Source organism: Musa acuminata, chromosome BXJ2-4 (assembly GCF_036884655.1).
Source record: "Musa acuminata AAA Group cultivar baxijiao chromosome BXJ2-4, Cavendish_Baxijiao_AAA, whole genome shotgun sequence".
Classification (NCBI taxonomy): Eukaryota; Viridiplantae; Streptophyta; class Magnoliopsida; order Zingiberales; family Musaceae; genus Musa; species Musa acuminata.
In genome coordinates this window covers 43,831,777-43,849,836 of record NC_088341.1, presented here as the reverse complement: position 1 = coordinate 43,849,836, position 18,060 = coordinate 43,831,777, and the positions used below count along the sequence as shown (strand labels likewise).

At 40.6% G+C, this 18,060-nt stretch overlaps 4 protein-coding genes and 1 non-coding gene across 6 annotated transcripts; 2 read left to right on the top strand and 3 right to left on the bottom strand.

Moving 5' to 3' along the window:
* Positions 1 to 1,871: 1,871 nt before the first annotated feature.
* Positions 1,872 to 4,533, top strand: LOC135611115 (zinc finger CCCH domain-containing protein 56-like). Its single transcript, XM_065106442.1, has 2 exons — positions 1,872 to 3,037; positions 3,707 to 4,533. The coding sequence occupies exons 1-2, from the start codon at positions 2,239 to 2,241 to the stop codon at positions 3,985 to 3,987; spliced, it is 1,080 nt and encodes a 359-aa protein (XP_064962514.1). The 5' UTR covers positions 1,872 to 2,238; the 3' UTR covers positions 3,988 to 4,533.
* Positions 4,534 to 5,662: 1,129 nt separating this feature from the next.
* Positions 5,663 to 5,747, bottom strand: TRNAM-CAU (transfer RNA methionine (anticodon CAU)). Its single transcript is given in 2 exon segments — positions 5,663 to 5,698; positions 5,710 to 5,747. It is a non-coding gene; the product is annotated as a tRNA-Met (tRNA).
* A 181-nt stretch (positions 5,748 to 5,928) lies between these two features.
* Positions 5,929 to 6,471, bottom strand: LOC103983393 (transcriptional regulator SUPERMAN-like). The gene has a single exon (XM_009400609.2). The coding sequence runs from the start codon at positions 6,469 to 6,471 to the stop codon at positions 5,929 to 5,931; it is 543 nt and encodes a 180-aa protein (XP_009398884.2).
* Positions 6,472 to 7,723: 1,252 nt separating this feature from the next.
* LOC135611112 (AT-hook motif nuclear-localized protein 8-like) lies at positions 7,724 to 13,766 on the top strand. 2 transcript variants are annotated; one of them, XM_065106438.1, is made up of 6 exons: positions 7,724 to 7,862; positions 8,148 to 8,661; positions 9,354 to 9,406; positions 11,206 to 11,337; positions 13,104 to 13,265; positions 13,351 to 13,766. In XM_065106438.1, the coding sequence occupies exons 2-6, from the start codon at positions 8,229 to 8,231 to the stop codon at positions 13,627 to 13,629; spliced, it is 1,059 nt and encodes a 352-aa protein (XP_064962510.1). In that variant the 5' UTR covers positions 7,724 to 7,862; positions 8,148 to 8,228; the 3' UTR covers positions 13,630 to 13,766. The 2 variants fall into 2 exon arrangements, with proteins under 2 accessions (XP_064962510.1, XP_064962511.1); XM_065106439.1 differs by having other exon boundaries at positions 7,736 to 7,862; positions 8,106 to 8,661.
* Positions 13,767 to 14,688: 922 nt separating this feature from the next.
* LOC135611114 (2-C-methyl-D-erythritol 2,4-cyclodiphosphate synthase, chloroplastic-like) lies at positions 14,689 to 17,440 on the bottom strand. The gene is made up of 3 exons (XM_065106441.1): positions 17,053 to 17,440; positions 16,833 to 16,963; positions 14,689 to 15,062 (listed from the first exon to the last, which is right to left on the bottom strand). The coding sequence occupies exons 1-3, from the start codon at positions 17,435 to 17,437 to the stop codon at positions 14,829 to 14,831; spliced, it is 750 nt and encodes a 249-aa protein (XP_064962513.1). The 5' UTR covers positions 17,438 to 17,440; the 3' UTR covers positions 14,689 to 14,828.
* Between the last annotated feature and the right edge of the window lie 620 nt (positions 17,441 to 18,060).

The following is an 18,060-nucleotide window of genomic DNA, read 5'->3' as shown; positions in this document are numbered from 1 at the left end:
AATGTCTCCAGGCACGCAAGTCAGGAATACCCAACTCGCATGATAAGAGATCCACCATGATAGTTGCGTAAGGCCAAATATCCCTGAGGTGCAATAGTCGAGAAAACTCGATCTACGTCCGCCATGACTGAAGTGCAAGGCCAAATGAGCTCGACCCGTGTGAGTTAAAAAAACTTGGCCTGTTTAGTAAGAAATTTGCCATGGTGAAGGTGCAAGGCCTAATGTGCCCAACACACGTTAGTCGAAAAAATCCGATCTGTGTGACGAAAAATTTACCATAGCGTAGGTGTAAAGTCAAATGTACCAAAGGCACGTGAGTTAAGAAAACCTAACCCATATGACAAAAAATCTACCATAATGGAGATGTAAAATCAAATGTGCCTGTGGTGCATGAGTCAAGAAAACCTTACTAATGTGAAGAAAAAATTGTTATAACATAGGCACAAGGCCAAATGTGCCCGAGGTGAGTTAAGAAAACTCAACCCACGTGATGAAAAATCCATCACAATGGAGCCATAAAGCTAAATGTGCTCGATGCATGTAAGTTAGAAAAACCAACTCGTATGATGAAAAATCCATCACGATAAAGGCACAAGGCTAAATATACTCGAGGTGCGAGTCGAGTGAACCCAACCCACATGACGAGAAATCTCAAGACATTTAAGTTAAGAAAACCTAGCCCATATGACGAGCCATCAGAACAGAGGCATTAGACTAATGTGCTTGAGGTGCGTGAGTCGAGAAAACATGATTAGTGTGACGAGAGATTTGCCATGGCGATGGTATAAGGCTAAATATGATAAAGACACATGAATCGATAAAACCTAACTCATATAAAGAGAAATTCATCACAATGAAATCATAAGGCAAAATATGCTCAAGGCACAAGTTAGAAAATCCTGACCTATGAGAGGAGATCTAGAACTCTCTCGTGTTAGATGAATTAAGCGTTGCATTTCGAGCTCTTTTCGTAAGAGCCTCAAAGTACACCTTCAGAGAGGGACAAATGATAAAGAATTCACCACCAGCTAATCGTCATCTGATACGTAATTATTATGTGGTATCTTAAGGGGGAGGAGAAGATGAATGTCACCTCTTCACTCGTCTATCCACGTGACTGCTATTGTGGATGAAGGTCGAAAGTAAGTAATAGCAAGCTTTCTTCTTGCCCTTTATGACCAAAAAGGTAATCTAAATTTTCTTCCTGCCCTTTATGGCTAGTAAGACAATCATAAGTTTTTTTTCATATTTATTTCTAAGATAATCACAAGCTTTATTCTTGTCCTTTATGATCAAGTATAAATACTCATCTTTAATATTATAAAAGAGGACAAACTTACCTTTCTTGAAGAAAGAAAAAAAGGATTTTGACGTCCACACTCAAAGATGTCGGATTACTAATTTGAACGTCAACAAGATCAGATCGAAAAACCTCTTTCAACATTGGTCTTCATGTATGTGGTACCTCAAGAGCTCGACACATTTCTCTTGGAGGCATATTAGAAATTGTTGCGTGTACAAGTTCGGATCACGTTGGGCTTACGATGATGTCAATGATATTTTTTTCTAACATAAGATTTATCGACTATCTAACAAGGTGTAATGTTATAATGCCTCAATGCCAACCTTTTTTTTTTTTCTTTCAGTACGTATAACTAACATTGGAGTAATAATTATAGTGTTTCTAAAATTTATAGACCGAGGTCTTTTACCAGTAATTTGTATTATTGAGTCAGTACATTTCTGATAATATTTTCTTAATTTATGTATTAATTTGATCTCCATGGTTATTTGTCTAAAACACCGTTAGGAGTCAATATCTAATCATGTTAAATAAACCTAAATGGGCCGTTTCCTGAGATACGCGCGTCCCGCCGTCCGTACACGCGCGCACCCCTCCGTGAGATCCTTCCTTTTGCTCTGTCGGTAGGGTTTCTGCGCCCCCGCTCTATCTTCTCCTCCCCACAGTTCTTGCTCGCCGTCATCGGTACCCAGTTGATTCTTTAGGGATTCTTCAATTCCGTCCCCTCGCTCCCGGAAATGGCGTCTTTTTGGGACTTCTGAAGAATCCCTCTCTCTGCCTTCGCCGACCTAGGCGTCTTTCTTATTTTTTTTCGGGAACCTCGCTCTTGGCCACGACCGGCTGCTTGTTCTGAGCTTGTGGATTCTTTCTTTCGACTACGGCGGTGGAAATTTGAGATCTTGGTCTCTCTTGTTTAGGTTCCGCGTGTATTTTAGATGGATTACGATGGCGGAGCTGCGTATCCTAGCAGCAACGCCATCGCAATTGTTCCGGACGCGTCCGGCCCTCCCGGTCGCGATTCCTGGCCCCCGGCTGGGATCGACCAGCTTGTGTGGGCGACCGATGAGGATTACCGTGCTTGGAACGGAGACCCGTCCGCTGATGCCGGACCCAACTCCGCCTACGACGGCCGCCAGTCTCAGTCCCGAGCGGGCAGTGAGCAACCTCCGGGAAAGAGAGCTCGGAACTCCCAAGGGGATTCCCACGGTGGGAATCGGACCTCCAGCTCGAGAGCCATCGGCAAGATGTTCTTCAAGACGAAGCTCTGCTGCAAGTTCCGCGCGGGTACCTGCCCTTACATAACGAACTGTAATTTCGCTCACGGGATCGAGGAGCTCCGCAAGCCGCCGCCTAATTGGCAGGAGATCGTGGCGGCTCACGAGGAGGGCTCCGAGCTCAGAGAGGAGCGTCAGATACCGACGGTGAACTCTTCGATTGCGATCGGGGACTCCGAGAGATCTCATAAAGGAAGGCGTTGTAAGAAGTTCTACACGGAGGAGGGGTGCCCGTACGGGGATAGTTGCACATTCGTCCACGACGAGCAATCAAAGGCTCGGGAGAGCGTGGCGATCAGTCTGTCGCCCACAGTTGGGGGCGGTAGCGGCGGATACGGGGGAGGTGCAAATGGGTCACCTCAGAAGCCTTCGAATTGGAAGACTAGAATCTGTAACAAGTGGGAGATGACAGGGTATTGCCCGTTCGGCAGCAAGTGCCACTTTGCTCATGGTGCTGCAGGTATGACATCCAATCTTATTCCTTCCAATTCTTGGTGTGACAACCATAAGCTCAAATCTTGCTGTGCCATAAGAACAACGACAAGAAGATCTTCCTCGGATTGCTTTTAGTGCTTGAATTATAGATATGCATTTATTTACATTCTATCACTAGTTTTTGTGGCCACATGCATATCTAGATAATATCTTCGAGCTAGGGCTCGCTGCAGTAACTCTGCAAAAGGATAATGCAAGTGATTCTTACTGATCTAATTTGTAGAGTGACACGCATTATTATTTGGAATGCCATTTAGATTAAACTAGGCTTGTGGCTGCCGAATTTCTTTAAGATCAAATACTGCCTGTGTCAGTTTGATAGGCTGTGATGATTGATTGGCAATAAATTTCTGTAAAGCAGACCATGAATCCTGTAATTTGTTGCACATTTCATAAGGTTTATTGAGCAATGAACATAGTTTATGAGTAAAATAGTGTATCCAATATGCATCCATGATTATATATCTACCAATCCAGCAACACATCGCATCCTTCTTCTACCTCCTTCAACTTTTCTTATTTATGTTCTCTTTTAATTTTATTTTTGTACGAATATTTGTGCACTATTTAACATGTAGAAATACGTACACTGCAGTATATTCTTCTCATTCATGAATAACTTTTGTGGCCTCAGAACTACACATATATGGGGGAGGGCTTACGGAGAATGAAGTAAGAGATGTCTCGTTGGCCACTTCAGATTCAAAGCAAGCTGGGACATTAACAAAAGCTCCGATGGACACTTCTGTTGCTTCAAGCCTTCCAGGTCCTCTTTCAGATTTATATCATATGGGTGTCCCTTCGCAGAGGTCTGCTGGTGTGATACAGAGGCAGGTGCAGAGGTCAGTCGAGAAATGGAAGGGCCCGGACAAGATTAGTAAGATTTATGGTGACTGGATAGATGACATCGAGTAGATCCTTGCTCCTGCTGATACAATAATTAGCCAATTATCTCCATTTTAGCTATTGGTGCATGATAAACACTCAGTTTTCCCGGTACGTGGAGTACTTGAGGCAGCTGGTGAGATGCGACAGAAGAGATTGCTTAGCAAATGTCTTGCTGGTTTTCGAGATTGCTATCTAAGAAAATACTGTGCCTCACAAGAAAATTTGCCAAGACTGCATGGTTTTTTTTTACTCCAACCAGACTCTGCATCAAACAGTATTGGCATTTGATCAAATTAAGTGAATGATGATACTTGAATCTGATTTTTAGAGGCAACTTGCTTATCCTCTTCGATTGTCTCTCGGTTTACAGTTGGGCTCCAAAAATGAGTGGAACATTGCTAGCCAGACACATGAAAGGTATGTGACTGGTTGTAGGAACGTTTCTGGGGTTTTAATGTATTTTGTAAATATTGAATTCATCAGTTTTGTGCCCTTTGCGGGTCTTTTCTGTTCACTTAAATGTATTAGTGATGTTTCTCTCAGTTGATGAACTGAGTGTACTGTGTTACAGCATATCCTGCTACTCCCGTGGTTTTGTTTCCCTTCATTATCTTTTTTTGGGTTGTTTTCCCAAAGATGTCTCAATTTTCTTTTTATTTGTTACTTTTTTTATCTAATACCTTAAATGCCTCTTCGGTCTGATGTCTCTGTTCCGCCATGTCGTGGGTCATCACGATCGCCCACCCCCATCGTGATGCTTGCATCGATCTTTGTTTCGTCACGATGATGATCTTTGTGATCTCCCCCTTCCTTGACCTCTCTAGTTTGTCTTTGTTTCCGTCTTTAGCGACGATCGTCACAATGCAACTCCATCTCTCTCGATCCTTTTGATGAAGGAATTTTCCTTCCAAAACGTACAGTGTCACTAGGAGTAGAGGAGGAAGAGGGTGGTAAAGGAAGTGGGGGCAAGGAGGAGAATTGGTGGCTTCTTCACATGTAATTCAATCTTAATCTTACATATTTTTGATGTAAACTTAATTGGGATGTAATAAATTTTTTTTCGCTAAAAAGCTTGAGGCTCTCGTCGAACCTATATTAAACATAACATGGTGTATATAAGTTGAATTCAAACCATTAGTTAAAATATTTAAGTTAAAATTAATAATATTATACTCATTAGAATTGCATAAATTAATCTTAGTTTTATCACTTCTAAGAATAATCAAAATATTATAATACTATACGTCTGAGGAGTCAAGTCAAATGATATAAAGGATGGTATCTTGACGAAATGGGTCGAGGATAAGAGTGGAGGGGGGTGTGAGGTAGGGGTGCATTAGGATACAAACGATGAGCATTTAGGATATTAAAGATTTATTATATATTAAAAAATTATCAAAAAAAATTTTAAAAAAATTATTTTTAAATATAGTTTGACTTCATCTCACATATCGATGTGATATGCTTGAAAAAAATAAGAAAAAAGAATGAATAATTATTATATAACTGGAAAGAGCTTTTTGTGTAAATTTTTTATACGATTTTTCTGTCTAATTTACTAGCAAAGCCTCATGCTAGAAAAACATATAAATTTGTATGTTTCAAATTAAGTCATTCTTCCAAATAATTACATCAACCATTTTCTAAGGAATTAGAGAGATAGAGAGAGAGAGAGCGAACAAAAAACGAATAAAAATTTAATTGGGGTGAGAGAGGCTCGAACTCTCGACCTCAGGATATCCCAAATGCTATGAGACCTACGCGCTAACCAACTGCGCCACCACCCCATTTGTCAAAGGTTTAATAATTTATTTAAATATACTAAAATATACAAAACTCTAATACGGTAAATGTTAGATGTTATTCACACGTTGCGGACCATGTACGTATGTCTAAGACACAAGCAGACTGCATATATAGAACATAAGACTAAATCGTTGATGGAAATATATTCTCCCTAACTTCAGATCATCTTCCAAGTCGAAGCTCCAAATCCAGCTCTTCCACCACCAACCCCTCGTCGCCTCCTTCCTTGCTCGTACCACAGGAGGCGGCTGATCCATTCCGATGATAAGGCGTACCAGACACGAACGCTGAAGAAGAACCCATGGACGGCACAAAGACCTCGCCGGTACCTGCACCGATGGAGTAGACGAGGAATACGCCTCCACCAACGGCAGAAAATTCCGGTGGTGCCGGCGGCGGCGGCGGCGGAAATGCTGCACTTGCATGAGCTGAGGACCAGGAGGTGCATGACTGCCGGAGCCTGGCACGTTCGCGGCGGTGAACATTCATATGGCCGCCCAGTGCCTGAGCGGATCTGAACACGCGACGGCAGAACGTGCACGCGTACGAGCGCGGCGGCCATGTCGTGCCCACGAGACCACTGGTGTCCTCCGCGACGGCCCGTACTCCCCATGACTCGCCCTCGGCACTGCTGCATCTCCTACCTCTCCAGTTCACCCTGCCAGGGTTTGATGGTTGCTCAAACGTACACAGTCCGGCTTCCATGATTCTTACTCTAAGCAGGAGACGGTGCGAGGTGCAATGAGCATACAAACAACTGCCTTAAATACCAACAAGACACATCGAAAGCTACAGCATGGAGTGCATCACCAGCCATGGCAGCTGCTCTACACGAGTGGAATATCCTCTGCATCAGTCCAAGCCGACTGCATCGCCTTCAACGACGCCAGTGCTTGCTTCGTTACCTCCATCCCACCCTACTGTCACTGTAAGCCAAAAAAGAAAGCTCATCGATGACGAAGACGACGCAATCTAATGGGAACCATCTCAAGCAACTCCATGACCGCCGCTGTTCTCATTCAGCGCATTGCTCGTATCGTTGTCTACCAAACCGAAGACAACGATGATAAGACACCAACCAGCCTGCAACTTTGACCACTCGACATGATGGTAGGGTTGACAAAGCTAAGTTGGCGATCGAATAAGCCATATAGATGCATGAATCATAGAGAAACCTCACGAGAAATCATCATCATCATTGGATTAGCTTTGGCATGCTTGTTTGACGAATACAATATTACGTAGCACATGCGACGCATGAGACCGACCTATGCATGACATTAATATAAAATTATTAATGTGTGGGGGAAAAAAAAGAAAATTAACTTTATCTTAATTAAAAGGAAAAAATGATTGGGAATAATAGTGTGACGAGTCAAAGGTCAAGATTGCAGTCTTAAGGACCACTCAAATTGGCAGGTGACATATTGTAAGATGCAGTGACCTGCCAAAGTTTGTACATCCCACATTTAAAACTCCAATTTGATTGAGCGGGCAATTTGAATTTGAAGAGGAATTGAATCCAGTCAAGATTTTTCTATTATTATTTTTCCATAATTAAATGCCTCAATGCATCATAGTGTCTTGTGTCATTTTCATTAAAGAAATTTGACATGCATATATATATATATATACATCACTCGAAAAATAAAGAGGAAATAATTAAAATTCAGTCACAGAATACGTTTTATTGCGTCAGAGTACAGTAAAAGACTTGTTTTGGTATTAAAATAAATATGTGGAAAAAATAAAAAATAAATAAATATAATCTAAAAATTAGAGAGCTTACGACACAGAATTGTAGGCAATAAATAATTAGAGAAAAAGCATAAAAAAGATGTAATAAGTCATCCTCGGTTTGCGAGCTAAAGCTGAAACTTATTTTTAGAATTTCTTTTTTTATTTCTTTGGTGGGAAAAAGTATTTATTCCCATTTACCCCATTTTGTAGTTTCCCCCTTTGATTTAGTTGGTGGCGGTGCGGCGAGGGTTCGGCCGCGGCTATATCTGCGAGAAGGGAAGGCGATTTCTTTCGGGTTTGAAGGCATTCTTCGGCTCGGTTTGGTTTGTGGCAGTCTATTATTGATCTGATCTGAGGTATGTCTCGCTTCTGCTGCTCCCCTTTACTCGGATCATTGTGCCATTGTATCTTCGCGGATTGGGGCCCAAAAACGTCTCTCTTTTTGCCTTTGGGTGGAAGAATGTCGCGTGTTTTTACCATCGTGAAATGTGGGCTCGGTGGGATGATTTTCTCTCTGAAAGTTGCGATTTTAAGAGAGCGTGCGTGAAATTTCTTGACGTCCTCACTCGCACGTTTTCTTGTTGAAATTCGTTGTTTAGGTTTAATTTACTTGGGTAACTGCGAATCTGGTTCGGTGATAGGGTTTTTGTCGATTTGGTGACGGAAAATCTAGCTTAAGTGCATCGGAGGACGCTCGGGATTTGGTGTTAGGGTTTTGCGAAATGGACGCTAGAGAGCCTCCGAGAGTGAGCTCGTCGCAGCCTCCCAGTGTAGTGGTGGGTTCCGGCTCTTTTGGAGCCGGGGCGACCAACAGTCCGATGGTGGCGCCAAATTCTGCTGGGATGATGCAGGAGGGCATGCGACTTTCGTTCAACCCCATGCCTTCAGCTGTGACGAAGACGGTGGATATGACTGCTTCTCTGTACCAAGGTGATGGTTTCTCTGGAATGAGGCCAGGTGGCATATTTAACGTGGGCGAGCCAGTGAAGAAGAAGAGAGGAAGACCAAGAAAATATGGACCAGATGGTAGCATGGCTTTGGCCTTAACTCCGCCGTCTTCAGTTTCTGGGTACTCTAATAATCCAGCTGATCCAGCAGCTAAGCGGCGAGGCCGCCCTCCTGGTTCGGGGAAGAAGCAACAACTTGATGCGTTGGGTAATTATTGTGCCCTTCTTTTTCAAATTAGGATGAATTAGTCATTATGTGTTGCTGTCTATATACAGTTGCTTTATCTATGGTCTTGAACTCCAGACAAGTGATTATGAGGTAGACTTCCCTGGCTTCAGATATGGTTGAACTTGTTGCATCTAGCTCGTTACATATCTACAATAATATACAAATCCTTAATTATTTTTGTATATTTAGCAAATTCCAGTTAGTCCAATTGTCCAAATATTTCTCCAACATCACTTACTTCTATCATGCATCTGTGCCTCTTAAATTTAATTCTAAATTGTAACATTTGAGTTTAAATTTGAGCCAGGATCAGTATTTTCTGTGTCGTATATGATATTTTCTTGTACATTCTTTTTTGTTATCATCCCTTAGGTATTTATAAATTCAGTTGTTATCTGTCTACTAATATAGTTTGCATAAGTAATTTATGCAGATTAGTTTCAGTGTTAAATCTCTTCATAAGCAAGGTCATTTGAAGGCCTTCAGTCTAGCTACATGGCTTGAGTTTAGTCAAATTGCATCGCTTGAGTGTCTAACTTGTTTTTCCTTTTTTTCGTTTGCTTCTGTTGTCTAAATATCGAATCTTATTCAGTTTTTTTTCAAAATTTTAGCATTTTTGTTCTTCAGGATTATTTGTCTCTTATCTAACCCCACTATTCATGGTTACCCAGGTGCACCAGGGATCGGCTTTACCCCTCATGTTATTACTGTTAAAGTTGGAGAGGCAAGTAGTTGCACCTGGAATATTGTGCTTTCTTATTTGTTTACTGTTCAAATGTAGCTAATTCTGAGAAATAGAAACCTTAATCTTGCTTTTTCTCGGCGTCAATGAAATTGCTATTCCAATTTCATGTTTCCTTAATTTTGTAGCCAATATATGGACAAGTAAATTGCATTGTCATATATTTTCTTAATATTTATCCTCTTCTGCACTAGAAAAAGGGTATTCCAATTTCATGTTTCCTTAATTTTGTAGACAATATACGAACAAATAAATTGCATTGTCATATATTTTCTTAATATTTATTCTCTTCTGCACTAGAAAAAGGGTAGTGTAAGCAATTTCTAATTTTTATCAGTTATCTTTTGTGTCATCTGAATCTTGTAGAGTTAGTTATACATCATGCAAATTTGACCTAGGCTTATATCTTTACCTTTGCCAAATTCAAATTACTATATCTGATGCAAAATATGCCTATATTTCTTTTTTGCTTACAGTCTATATGTGATTGATCTGGAAGTTCACCCAAAAATAAAAGAAGCTGCAAAAAGAAAAAAAAAAGGGACTTTAGATGGATTTTTTAGAAAGGATTCACAGAAGCTTGATGATTGACCTCTGAAAACAGAGGAACTCTTATTTGTATCTCATTCATCTGCTCTAGGTATTTTCAACTTAACATTTTAGGATTTAACCCTGTAGATGGTTTGCTATAATCAACATGGTTCCTCAATTACTTTTTTGGGTAACTGGCCTTGTGTTTCTTGAGTGTGCAAACAGATTGTTGAATTGAGAAGTTGTCACCCACTCTACTGGTTCAAGCAATTATGGCGACCAATTTTAAATAATAACTTTTATGAAAGAATGCTTGTTTGATAGCTTGTATGTCTTTAGGTCAATATCATTTGCTCGTTATTTTATTGAAATGCATGTCCGATCCTACTTTTGTTTATAGTGCTTTCTATAACATTTTGACCTAATGTATTTGGACGCTTGATGTTTTCTATGAGATGCACTTTAGAATAGGTAAAGCTTTTTCTTTTGACCAGTATGTTTCATGGCATCTTTCTACTTTTAGCCGACAAAATTATCACTCACTGGGCCCATCATTTTTTGACACCATATATGAAGAATACTTTTGAATTCATTTGTTAATGGTTTTTGGGTAAGATATATTATATATAAGCTTGTCCATACAACTTCTAACCTTCTGCTCTTTATAACCGAAATTAATGCATCCACTCTTTAGATTTGGACTTTCAGATAGAGAAAACAATACAACTTGGAGGTTGAGAGAGTTCCTTTAACGGGATTTGTTAGCATCTTTATGCTGTATTACAAAGATTAACCTGAGTAATTGCTAAACTAAAGCTTGAAGATGAATCCTCTAATTTTTTTTTTGAAGCAATTATTCAAGTTCATTACTTTTAGGTGAAACTCAGAGCTGAGGACAAATGAAGAAATATAATGTCATATGCCTGGCTCATTCATCTGTCATGGACTAGCATATGTGTTCCTGTGCATATTCCAAGGCATGTTCTTGGCCAGCATAGGTCACTCTCAGTGTATATCAGTTCATGCTGTATGTAGTGAATGACCAATAGACACCTGAGCACAAAGCATCTTGTATGGAGTTAAGGATGATAGTTTTGTAGGATGCCTCCTCTGAGACATAATGTGTTTTGCATTGTTTGCAGAGCAACTTGATTATCTTTAACTGTTTCACACAAAAGAATTGACGGGGCTATTGAAAATTTTGAAGTTAATTGAAAATAATCAAATGAGGTCATTTTTTGCATTGGCAGGATATAGCTTCAAAAATAATGGCCTTTTCACAGCAAGGACCTCGGACAGTCTGTATTCTGTCAGCAAATGGTGCTGTCTCTGATGTAACACTTCGGCAGCCGGCAATTTCTGGTGGAACTGTAACTTATGAGGTTTGAATGAAAGCTATTAATAAAATACTACCTAGATTTTTTCTTGTAAAGGATTCAACATTTAAATTTAGAAATTACATGCACTGTTAATCGTTTGTATATTTTGCTAGTGGGTAAAGCTTTTGTATTTGTAGATATGTCAATATGTATTTTATATCGACCAAGAAGATGTCATGATGGAAATGCAAATCGCCAAAGACAAAATGATATAGCTGGACAAAATTGTTCTGTTTTGTTGTTTCTCATTTGATAGCACATGATGAATTCTTGATGTTGTGGAATTTCTGTAGCAGTCATTTCATTCTATTGCAATTGTCAAAATCAAACTTAGGAATTTCTAATTTCCTCTGTTGTCAATAGGGCTGTAGCCCCTGTGTTTTCTGCATTATGAATACAAATTTATAACAATCTTTTGTAAATGCAATCAATATTCAATTTCTACAAGTCTTTTGATTCAATATCTATAGAGTCGAGCAAGATTTCTTCCTTTGTTTTACTGTAAACAGTCTCGTAGTTTAATAACTTGTGGTGCTTGGAATTTTCTTCTGGAAAAGTCTTTGACAAATGGTGATTGTTGAATCAGTCTTATTAATCCTTACCAGTTACCAGTCTCAGATACAGTTCTTTAGACCTTTCAGTTATTATATTTCAAGCCTTGAATTCTGCACTTTGGACTCTTGTGAGTCTCTTGTATTTAATCATGTGATGTTGTCTGGATTCAGATGAAAAGGGTCACAAATTGTTTAATTGATAGACACTTGGGTTAAGGTAGTCATAGGTGGACCCCCCTAAGCAATAAGTCTCCAGGGTCCTAGGGTGGACCACTTGATGATCTGATATATTTTTGTCACTGGCAAACCATAGGGTCTAATAAATCTTCATATGTTGTTCAGCAAATTAAAATGGTTTATCATGCTAGAATAAACATCGAACATACTTTCATGGGTTTGTAAAACTTGTGCCTAAGGACATTGTGTTGCCAGCTGTTTGTGGCCAAAAGGCCTCTGTCAACTTAGCTGGAGTACTACCTTATGCATCCATCTGGGGTCATTAGATTGGCTCAGGTTTAGCATTGGTTATGGAATCTAGATTCCCAATTAGGTTGTTATTGAGGATATAAAGTTGAGATTTATACATTAGTCAATTTGGTTAAAATTGGCCTAGTTCGTGACTGATTGGGTTGTTGAGTTTGGCTGGATCGGTTCATGGTCATTCTATTGTGATCAATTCAAACAATTTTCCAGGAAATTGAGATCTTTTGAATAGGACCAGAATCTGCTTGCAGTAGAAACCAGTTTTCAGGGATCGGGGATTTACCTATCCTAAAATCATCTTGTGGTTCAGCAATATGTATAGGCAAAGGCCCAATGTTTTCCTTTTTGGTTGGATAATATGATCTTTTTCTTTTTTTCAAGAAATACAGCTCCTGTGGATGGAGAGATGAAAAAGAAGAATTTTCAATCCCTTGTACAAGAAGATAAAAAATAACAATATTGTTTATATTGCTGAAGTCATCTCATCCAAGAGTGGCAAATGCAAACTGTACACTAGGACAATTTGCCCTTTTGATAAGGAACATCTCTATTCAATGTCAACATGCAATATTTTGCCTAAGAACTGTTACTATAGCTTGACAGCATTAGGTGATAAAAGCACTGCTCTACTTGTGAATATTGCATAAAGGTTAATGCTTGAAATCTTGGTATGTTATCTATATATCTATAGCCATGACTGATGGCATATGTACGGGGATATTTTTTTTGTAGGGACGCTTTGAGATTATCTCTTTATCAGGTTCTTTCCTACTCACAGAAGATGGTAGCACTCGTAGCAGAAGTGGTGGCCTAAGTGTCGCACTAGCAGGATCTGATGGCCGCATTCTTGGCGGTGGGGTTGCTGGAATGCTTGTGGCAGCAACACCTGTGCAGGTAAATTCAAACCTCTCCTTTGCATACCATAGTTGTCCCCCTCAAATCACTTGTCTGAGATAGTGAAGATTCACTTCAATTCCAGGTTGTGGTTGGGAGCTTCATTGCAGAAGGGAAAAAGCCAAAGCCAGAGCCATTGAGGTGGGAACCCTCGTCAGCCCCACCACAGATGCCTGGCTTTGGAGCAGCAGTAACAGCCAGCCCACCATCTGAAGGGACATCAAGTGAATCTTCTGAGGATCCCGGGAGCCCCATAAATCAGAGCGTTGGCACCTGCAACAACTCTGGTCAGCATGTTCAACCTGCATATCCACCTGTCAGCTGGTCGCACTCTGCAAATCTAAATGGCATGAATCTGACATGAAAGTGATGCATAATTAACAAAGTCATGTTGTATGTGTTACTATTATGTATTTGTTTGAAGGAGAAAGCACCGGGAGTTGGATCACTGTAATGTTAGTTGCCTCGAATTACTACCGTACCTTTTTAAGTGTGCCTCTTAGGGACATTTTGAGGCACGTCACAGATGACGATCCCAGGTTTATGTCGCTAGATCACTCCTGGTCTGAATCATTTGTTTGTCTACTACTTTGAATCTCTATTTATGTTGTTTACTAAGAATTTATCTTATCGTCTTCCATTTACAGTGGTGCTGTCTGATATAGGTTGATCGACTGTTTTTTGGTTCCAGTCTGCCTGATACTTTGGCACCTCTACCACTTTGCATCCATCCACAGGCAGATGTTGAAGTATTTGCAGGATCTCTACTATGTCAATTATTTTGATTCTTTTACTCTGTATAGGCTCATTCGGTAAACAGTGTAGACTCTTTTTGGTGGAAACAATCTGCTCCACCATTTTACATTGAGTTCTAACATATACATGAACATTGAATGCTTTCAGTGTGTTGTCTCAGCCAGTGCTCATGAGAGATTACTATAGTGCTTGAAATAAATGGCCAGTATGTGATGCTTGATTCCTTCAAACTCAATGAGCAGCTGCTGTATGTACAAGTGAAGGAAATGTGAACCATATCGTCCAGCATTGAAGTCGGTGCAATTTGAAGGCACCGACTTCGTCTTAACCGTAGGAATGTCTCCTTCGCGACCTTATCGCAGTTCTCTCGACTGTGTAGATTACGTCTTGACCATCGGGATATCTTCTTTAAGACCTTACACCAGTTCTTGAATGAGAGGTTTGCATCGGACGATTGATGCCAAAAGAAATTAATGGTTAACATTTTCATTAGCCAAAGACACTTGACCACAGGAAAAGATGATAATTTCAGATAGATCTGATGATTTAGCAGAGACTGCAGGGCTTCACTAAAGCTCTATGGAGTTTCTTTCTAGTTCTAAGGTCATCACCAGAAAGAGCTCAACGAGGGAATCATATGAGATTAGTTCACAGGGATATGGTGAACTTAGCACAAACATTAACCATATTTCTGGGCTTATTTGTCATTTCTGTTATGATTTGTATGTTAACATTACTTAAAAGTCAGTGGAATCAAATACATCTATGATGAAACACATTTTATGAGCTTTCCTTGATGGACAGGCTTTACTTCCTAATAAGAAGAACCACTGTATGTGCTGCTATACTTCTATTTTCTCCGAGGCTGTCGACCTTCTCATGTGTTTTTGCTTTTAGATTTACGACGGACGGGTGCGCTCCAAGCAGATCACATAAATTGGACCTGATGGCCTCCTTATGTGGGCTTAGCTTTGGTCTTTGCAGAATCAGCGTGGCATCCAAGTTTCCGAGCTCATAACCAGCTTCATGCATCAGTCTCACCTGATATGGACTAGTATTAGTAAGCCTACTTGAATGCTTTGAAATGTTGAAGTATTCTTGAATGCTACAGGTCCTATAAGATCCCATATTTTTCAACCATGTGTAATCAATATCTGCTCTTAACCGGCTTCCACATGAAGGATGAAATAACTAAATATTAAGAGTGACCTTTAGATTGTCATGAAAGCTCAAGTGAGCATATTTATGGTGTGACACCAGAGAATACTCTTAACGTAACTACCGAAGGAAAAATGAAGACTTAACAGAGCAAACACTTCGTACATAAAAAATGAGCAACACTTCATACATAAAAAATGTTGTATGACTCATATTAACAAAACTATAGCAGGAGTGACGAAGACTATATGTAATATATAATTCATGCCTCAGAAATGATGAATTGTGCAGTCATATCAAGATGGTTACTGACATTAGAAACTGAAATTCAACTATATATGACATGTTATAACAATAAAAATCAGCTTTCTGGTGCTGAATAATAGACCACATCATGCATCCCATGTCCTATGGTTGGCTTTACGGAAAGATAAAAGGAGAAAAGGGTGAAAATGAGACTAAAAGAAAAGAAAAAAAAGGAAAATGGAGGCAAATGAACATCAAAAGTGGACATTGGAGGCTACAAAAAAGATAAAAGAAGATAAATACCAGGACAGCAAGGCCATAAAACCACTTTAATTACTTTGTGCAAATGGACTTACACATCACAATTTATATGAAAGATTCAAAATATTCACTGCTATTATCCATGATTTCACCTTCAATCCAGACTGAAGTTGCTAAATCCTACCCCCCTGAGTTTCATAGCTGGTGAAACTCAACCAAGCTGTTAATATGCATGGACTCATTGGACTTGGGGTTATATTGAGTCTGTCAGTGACCCAAACACTGCCAAGGGAAAGGTTATCTGGAGACTTATGCTCTCACCACATGTGCTTTTCTAAGTTGCCAGTAAGGACAATATATATGTTGCTTTTTAGCTATGAATATAAGGGCAAAAGATATCCATTTGAGAATATGTAAAAGCATGAATTGGGAAAAGAAAAAGGCAAACAATAAAGAGAAAGGTGCAAAGGTGCGAGACCACAACTATGAAACAATCTGGATAAGGAATGATAAGTGTATGCCCTAATCATGTTCTTCCTCAGTCATATTTGAAGATGCATCTCTGTATCTACTGGATCTTTTACCGAATTTATATTACAAGGGCCATGGTTCCACCAGAAATATGAAATTTCTTTATATAATGTTGAAGGTCCCAGCTCAAGAGGCATGTCTATCCAACCTAGTTACTGGATCCCCTGTTCTTTCAGGATACTACAAGAACCATTGAAAGACAATATAAGCCTCTGTTCAAGGTACATGAAAAGAATCCCTGCCGACCATTTGGTGTAGCAGCTTGCTCATTGTTTGATGCTCAGCTTCAAATGGTCATAAAGGGGCTTGTACATGAAGACTTAACTACCTTTTCTCCCATCCTATTAGGTCATGCAAGTTCTTCCAGCTTCATGACCCAAATCATGGAAGCAAGCCTTGCTGGTCCTCTACCTCAGCTCAGTGGTTTAACTTTCAGGAACAGTTATGGAAAAAATCCATCACATCAATTCAAGATTCAAACTTTTTTCTTTCTATTAGGATTCTTGGCTATGGTTGAATGAGAAACCAGTACAAGAAGAACATAGGAAGCAAACAAGCCAAAGAACGCTCAAAGATAAAAGGAAAAGTAAATCCAAATAAAAAAGCCAAACTCACAGCTTCTCTCACAAAGACTGAAGAGGCTGCGCCCTTCCATTTGGGATCCGAGTCTGGAAAGATCTGACCGATGTCCGGAAGGCCCAGCGCCCCCAAAATCGCATCGACCACACAGTGAAGCAACACATCACCTACACAACATCACAAACAAAAGCAAGGGGGGAATCAAACCTAAGTCCATCGCAAAGCATAATTCACGAAGCCCTAATCGTAACTATACCATCAGAGTGGGCCTCACAACCCCGATCATGCGGGATGTCGATGCCGCCGATGATCAAAGGAAGGCCCGGCTCGAGGCGGTGCAGGTCGAACCCATGGCCTACTCGGAAAGGAAGAGACGGAGGAGGTCGAGACGGCTCAGATTCCGCCTCCACCGATTTCTGCTGCTCCACCTGAAGGGCAGCGGCGGCGGTCAGCGGCCGCATGCTCGACGGAGGCCGCCGCGGCTGCATCCGGAGGAAGCTGGGGACGGCATGGGCAGAGGGAAGGGAGAGCGGAGGTGGAGTCCGCGTCGATTTAGGGGCGCCTGGCGAGGCCCAGAGGACGGACAACGACGAAGCCATGTTCGAGTACGTCGAACGAAAGGGGGGTGAATCGGGTAGCATAAAAAACCCAATTTTCTGCGATGCATGTATTAAAGACGTCTCTGATATTACTCGTGTGGCGGCGTGTCGTTCATTATGGACAACACTTTTCCTGCAACTTCGTGAACACTCTTTGCCCTACCGTGCTCTTTATTGGATGCCTAAGTGGCCCCTACGTTTAGACCGCTTGTAAGTTTTCCCAGTGTTATTCGGGTACCGAACTGGCCAGTATCAATAAATCCCAAGAGTGCTCAGTGGGTGCGAGTCATCCACGTGGAGGAGGAGGATTCGTCTGGAAGCTTCACCGCGTATGGGGTCTTAGTCATGCATCCCGACTTCTGGGACAACGAGACGAAGTAACCACGGCATCGCCATTAATTCCAGAACTACAAACATGCTTCGCCATCGTAACGTGTTTGGCGTGGGATTTGGGTGGACTTTGTACTTAGTTATATTAATGTCATTAAATCGAGGATAAGGACAGCAATTAAAGTCACTATTGAGTAGTTCAGGGGAGAAAGAAAAGCAGGATTAGCAACATGGGTTGGAATGACCACTCGACGCAGAGGAAACAGAGCTTTGCCTTTTCTTTTTCTTTTGCTGTCTGCAACTCCTCAGCCTTTTGCCGTCTCAGCTGATGCTTA

Coding starts and splice junctions, on each gene's coding strand:
- LOC135611115 (XM_065106442.1), top strand. CDS start 2,239: ATGGATTACGATGGCGGAGCTGCGTATCCTAGCAGCAACGCCATCGCA. Junction 3,038..3,706: donor CTTTGCTCATGGTGCTGCAG/GTATGACATCCA, acceptor TTGTGGCCTCAG/AACTACACATATATGGGGGA.
- LOC103983393 (XM_009400609.2), bottom strand. CDS start 6,471: ATGGAAGCCGGACTGTGTACGTTTGAGCAACCATCAAACCCTGGCAGG.
- LOC135611112 (XM_065106438.1), top strand. CDS start 8,229: ATGGACGCTAGAGAGCCTCCGAGAGTGAGCTCGTCGCAGCCTCCCAGT. Junction 8,662..9,353: donor GCAACAACTTGATGCGTTGG/GTAATTATTGTG, acceptor ATGGTTACCCAG/GTGCACCAGGGATCGGCTTT. Junction 9,407..11,205: donor TTACTGTTAAAGTTGGAGAG/GCAAGTAGTTGC, acceptor TTGCATTGGCAG/GATATAGCTTCAAAAATAAT.
- LOC135611114 (XM_065106441.1), bottom strand. CDS start 17,437: ATGCTACCCGATTCACCCCCCTTTCGTTCGACGTACTCGAACATGGCT. Junction 16,964..17,052: donor TTGTGAGGCCCACTCTGATG/GTATAGTTACGA, acceptor GATGTTGTGTAG/GTGATGTGTTGCTTCACTGT. Junction 15,063..16,832: donor CAGTCTTTGTGAGAGAAGCT/GTGAGTTTGGCT, acceptor AGTCCATATCAG/GTGAGACTGATGCATGAAGC.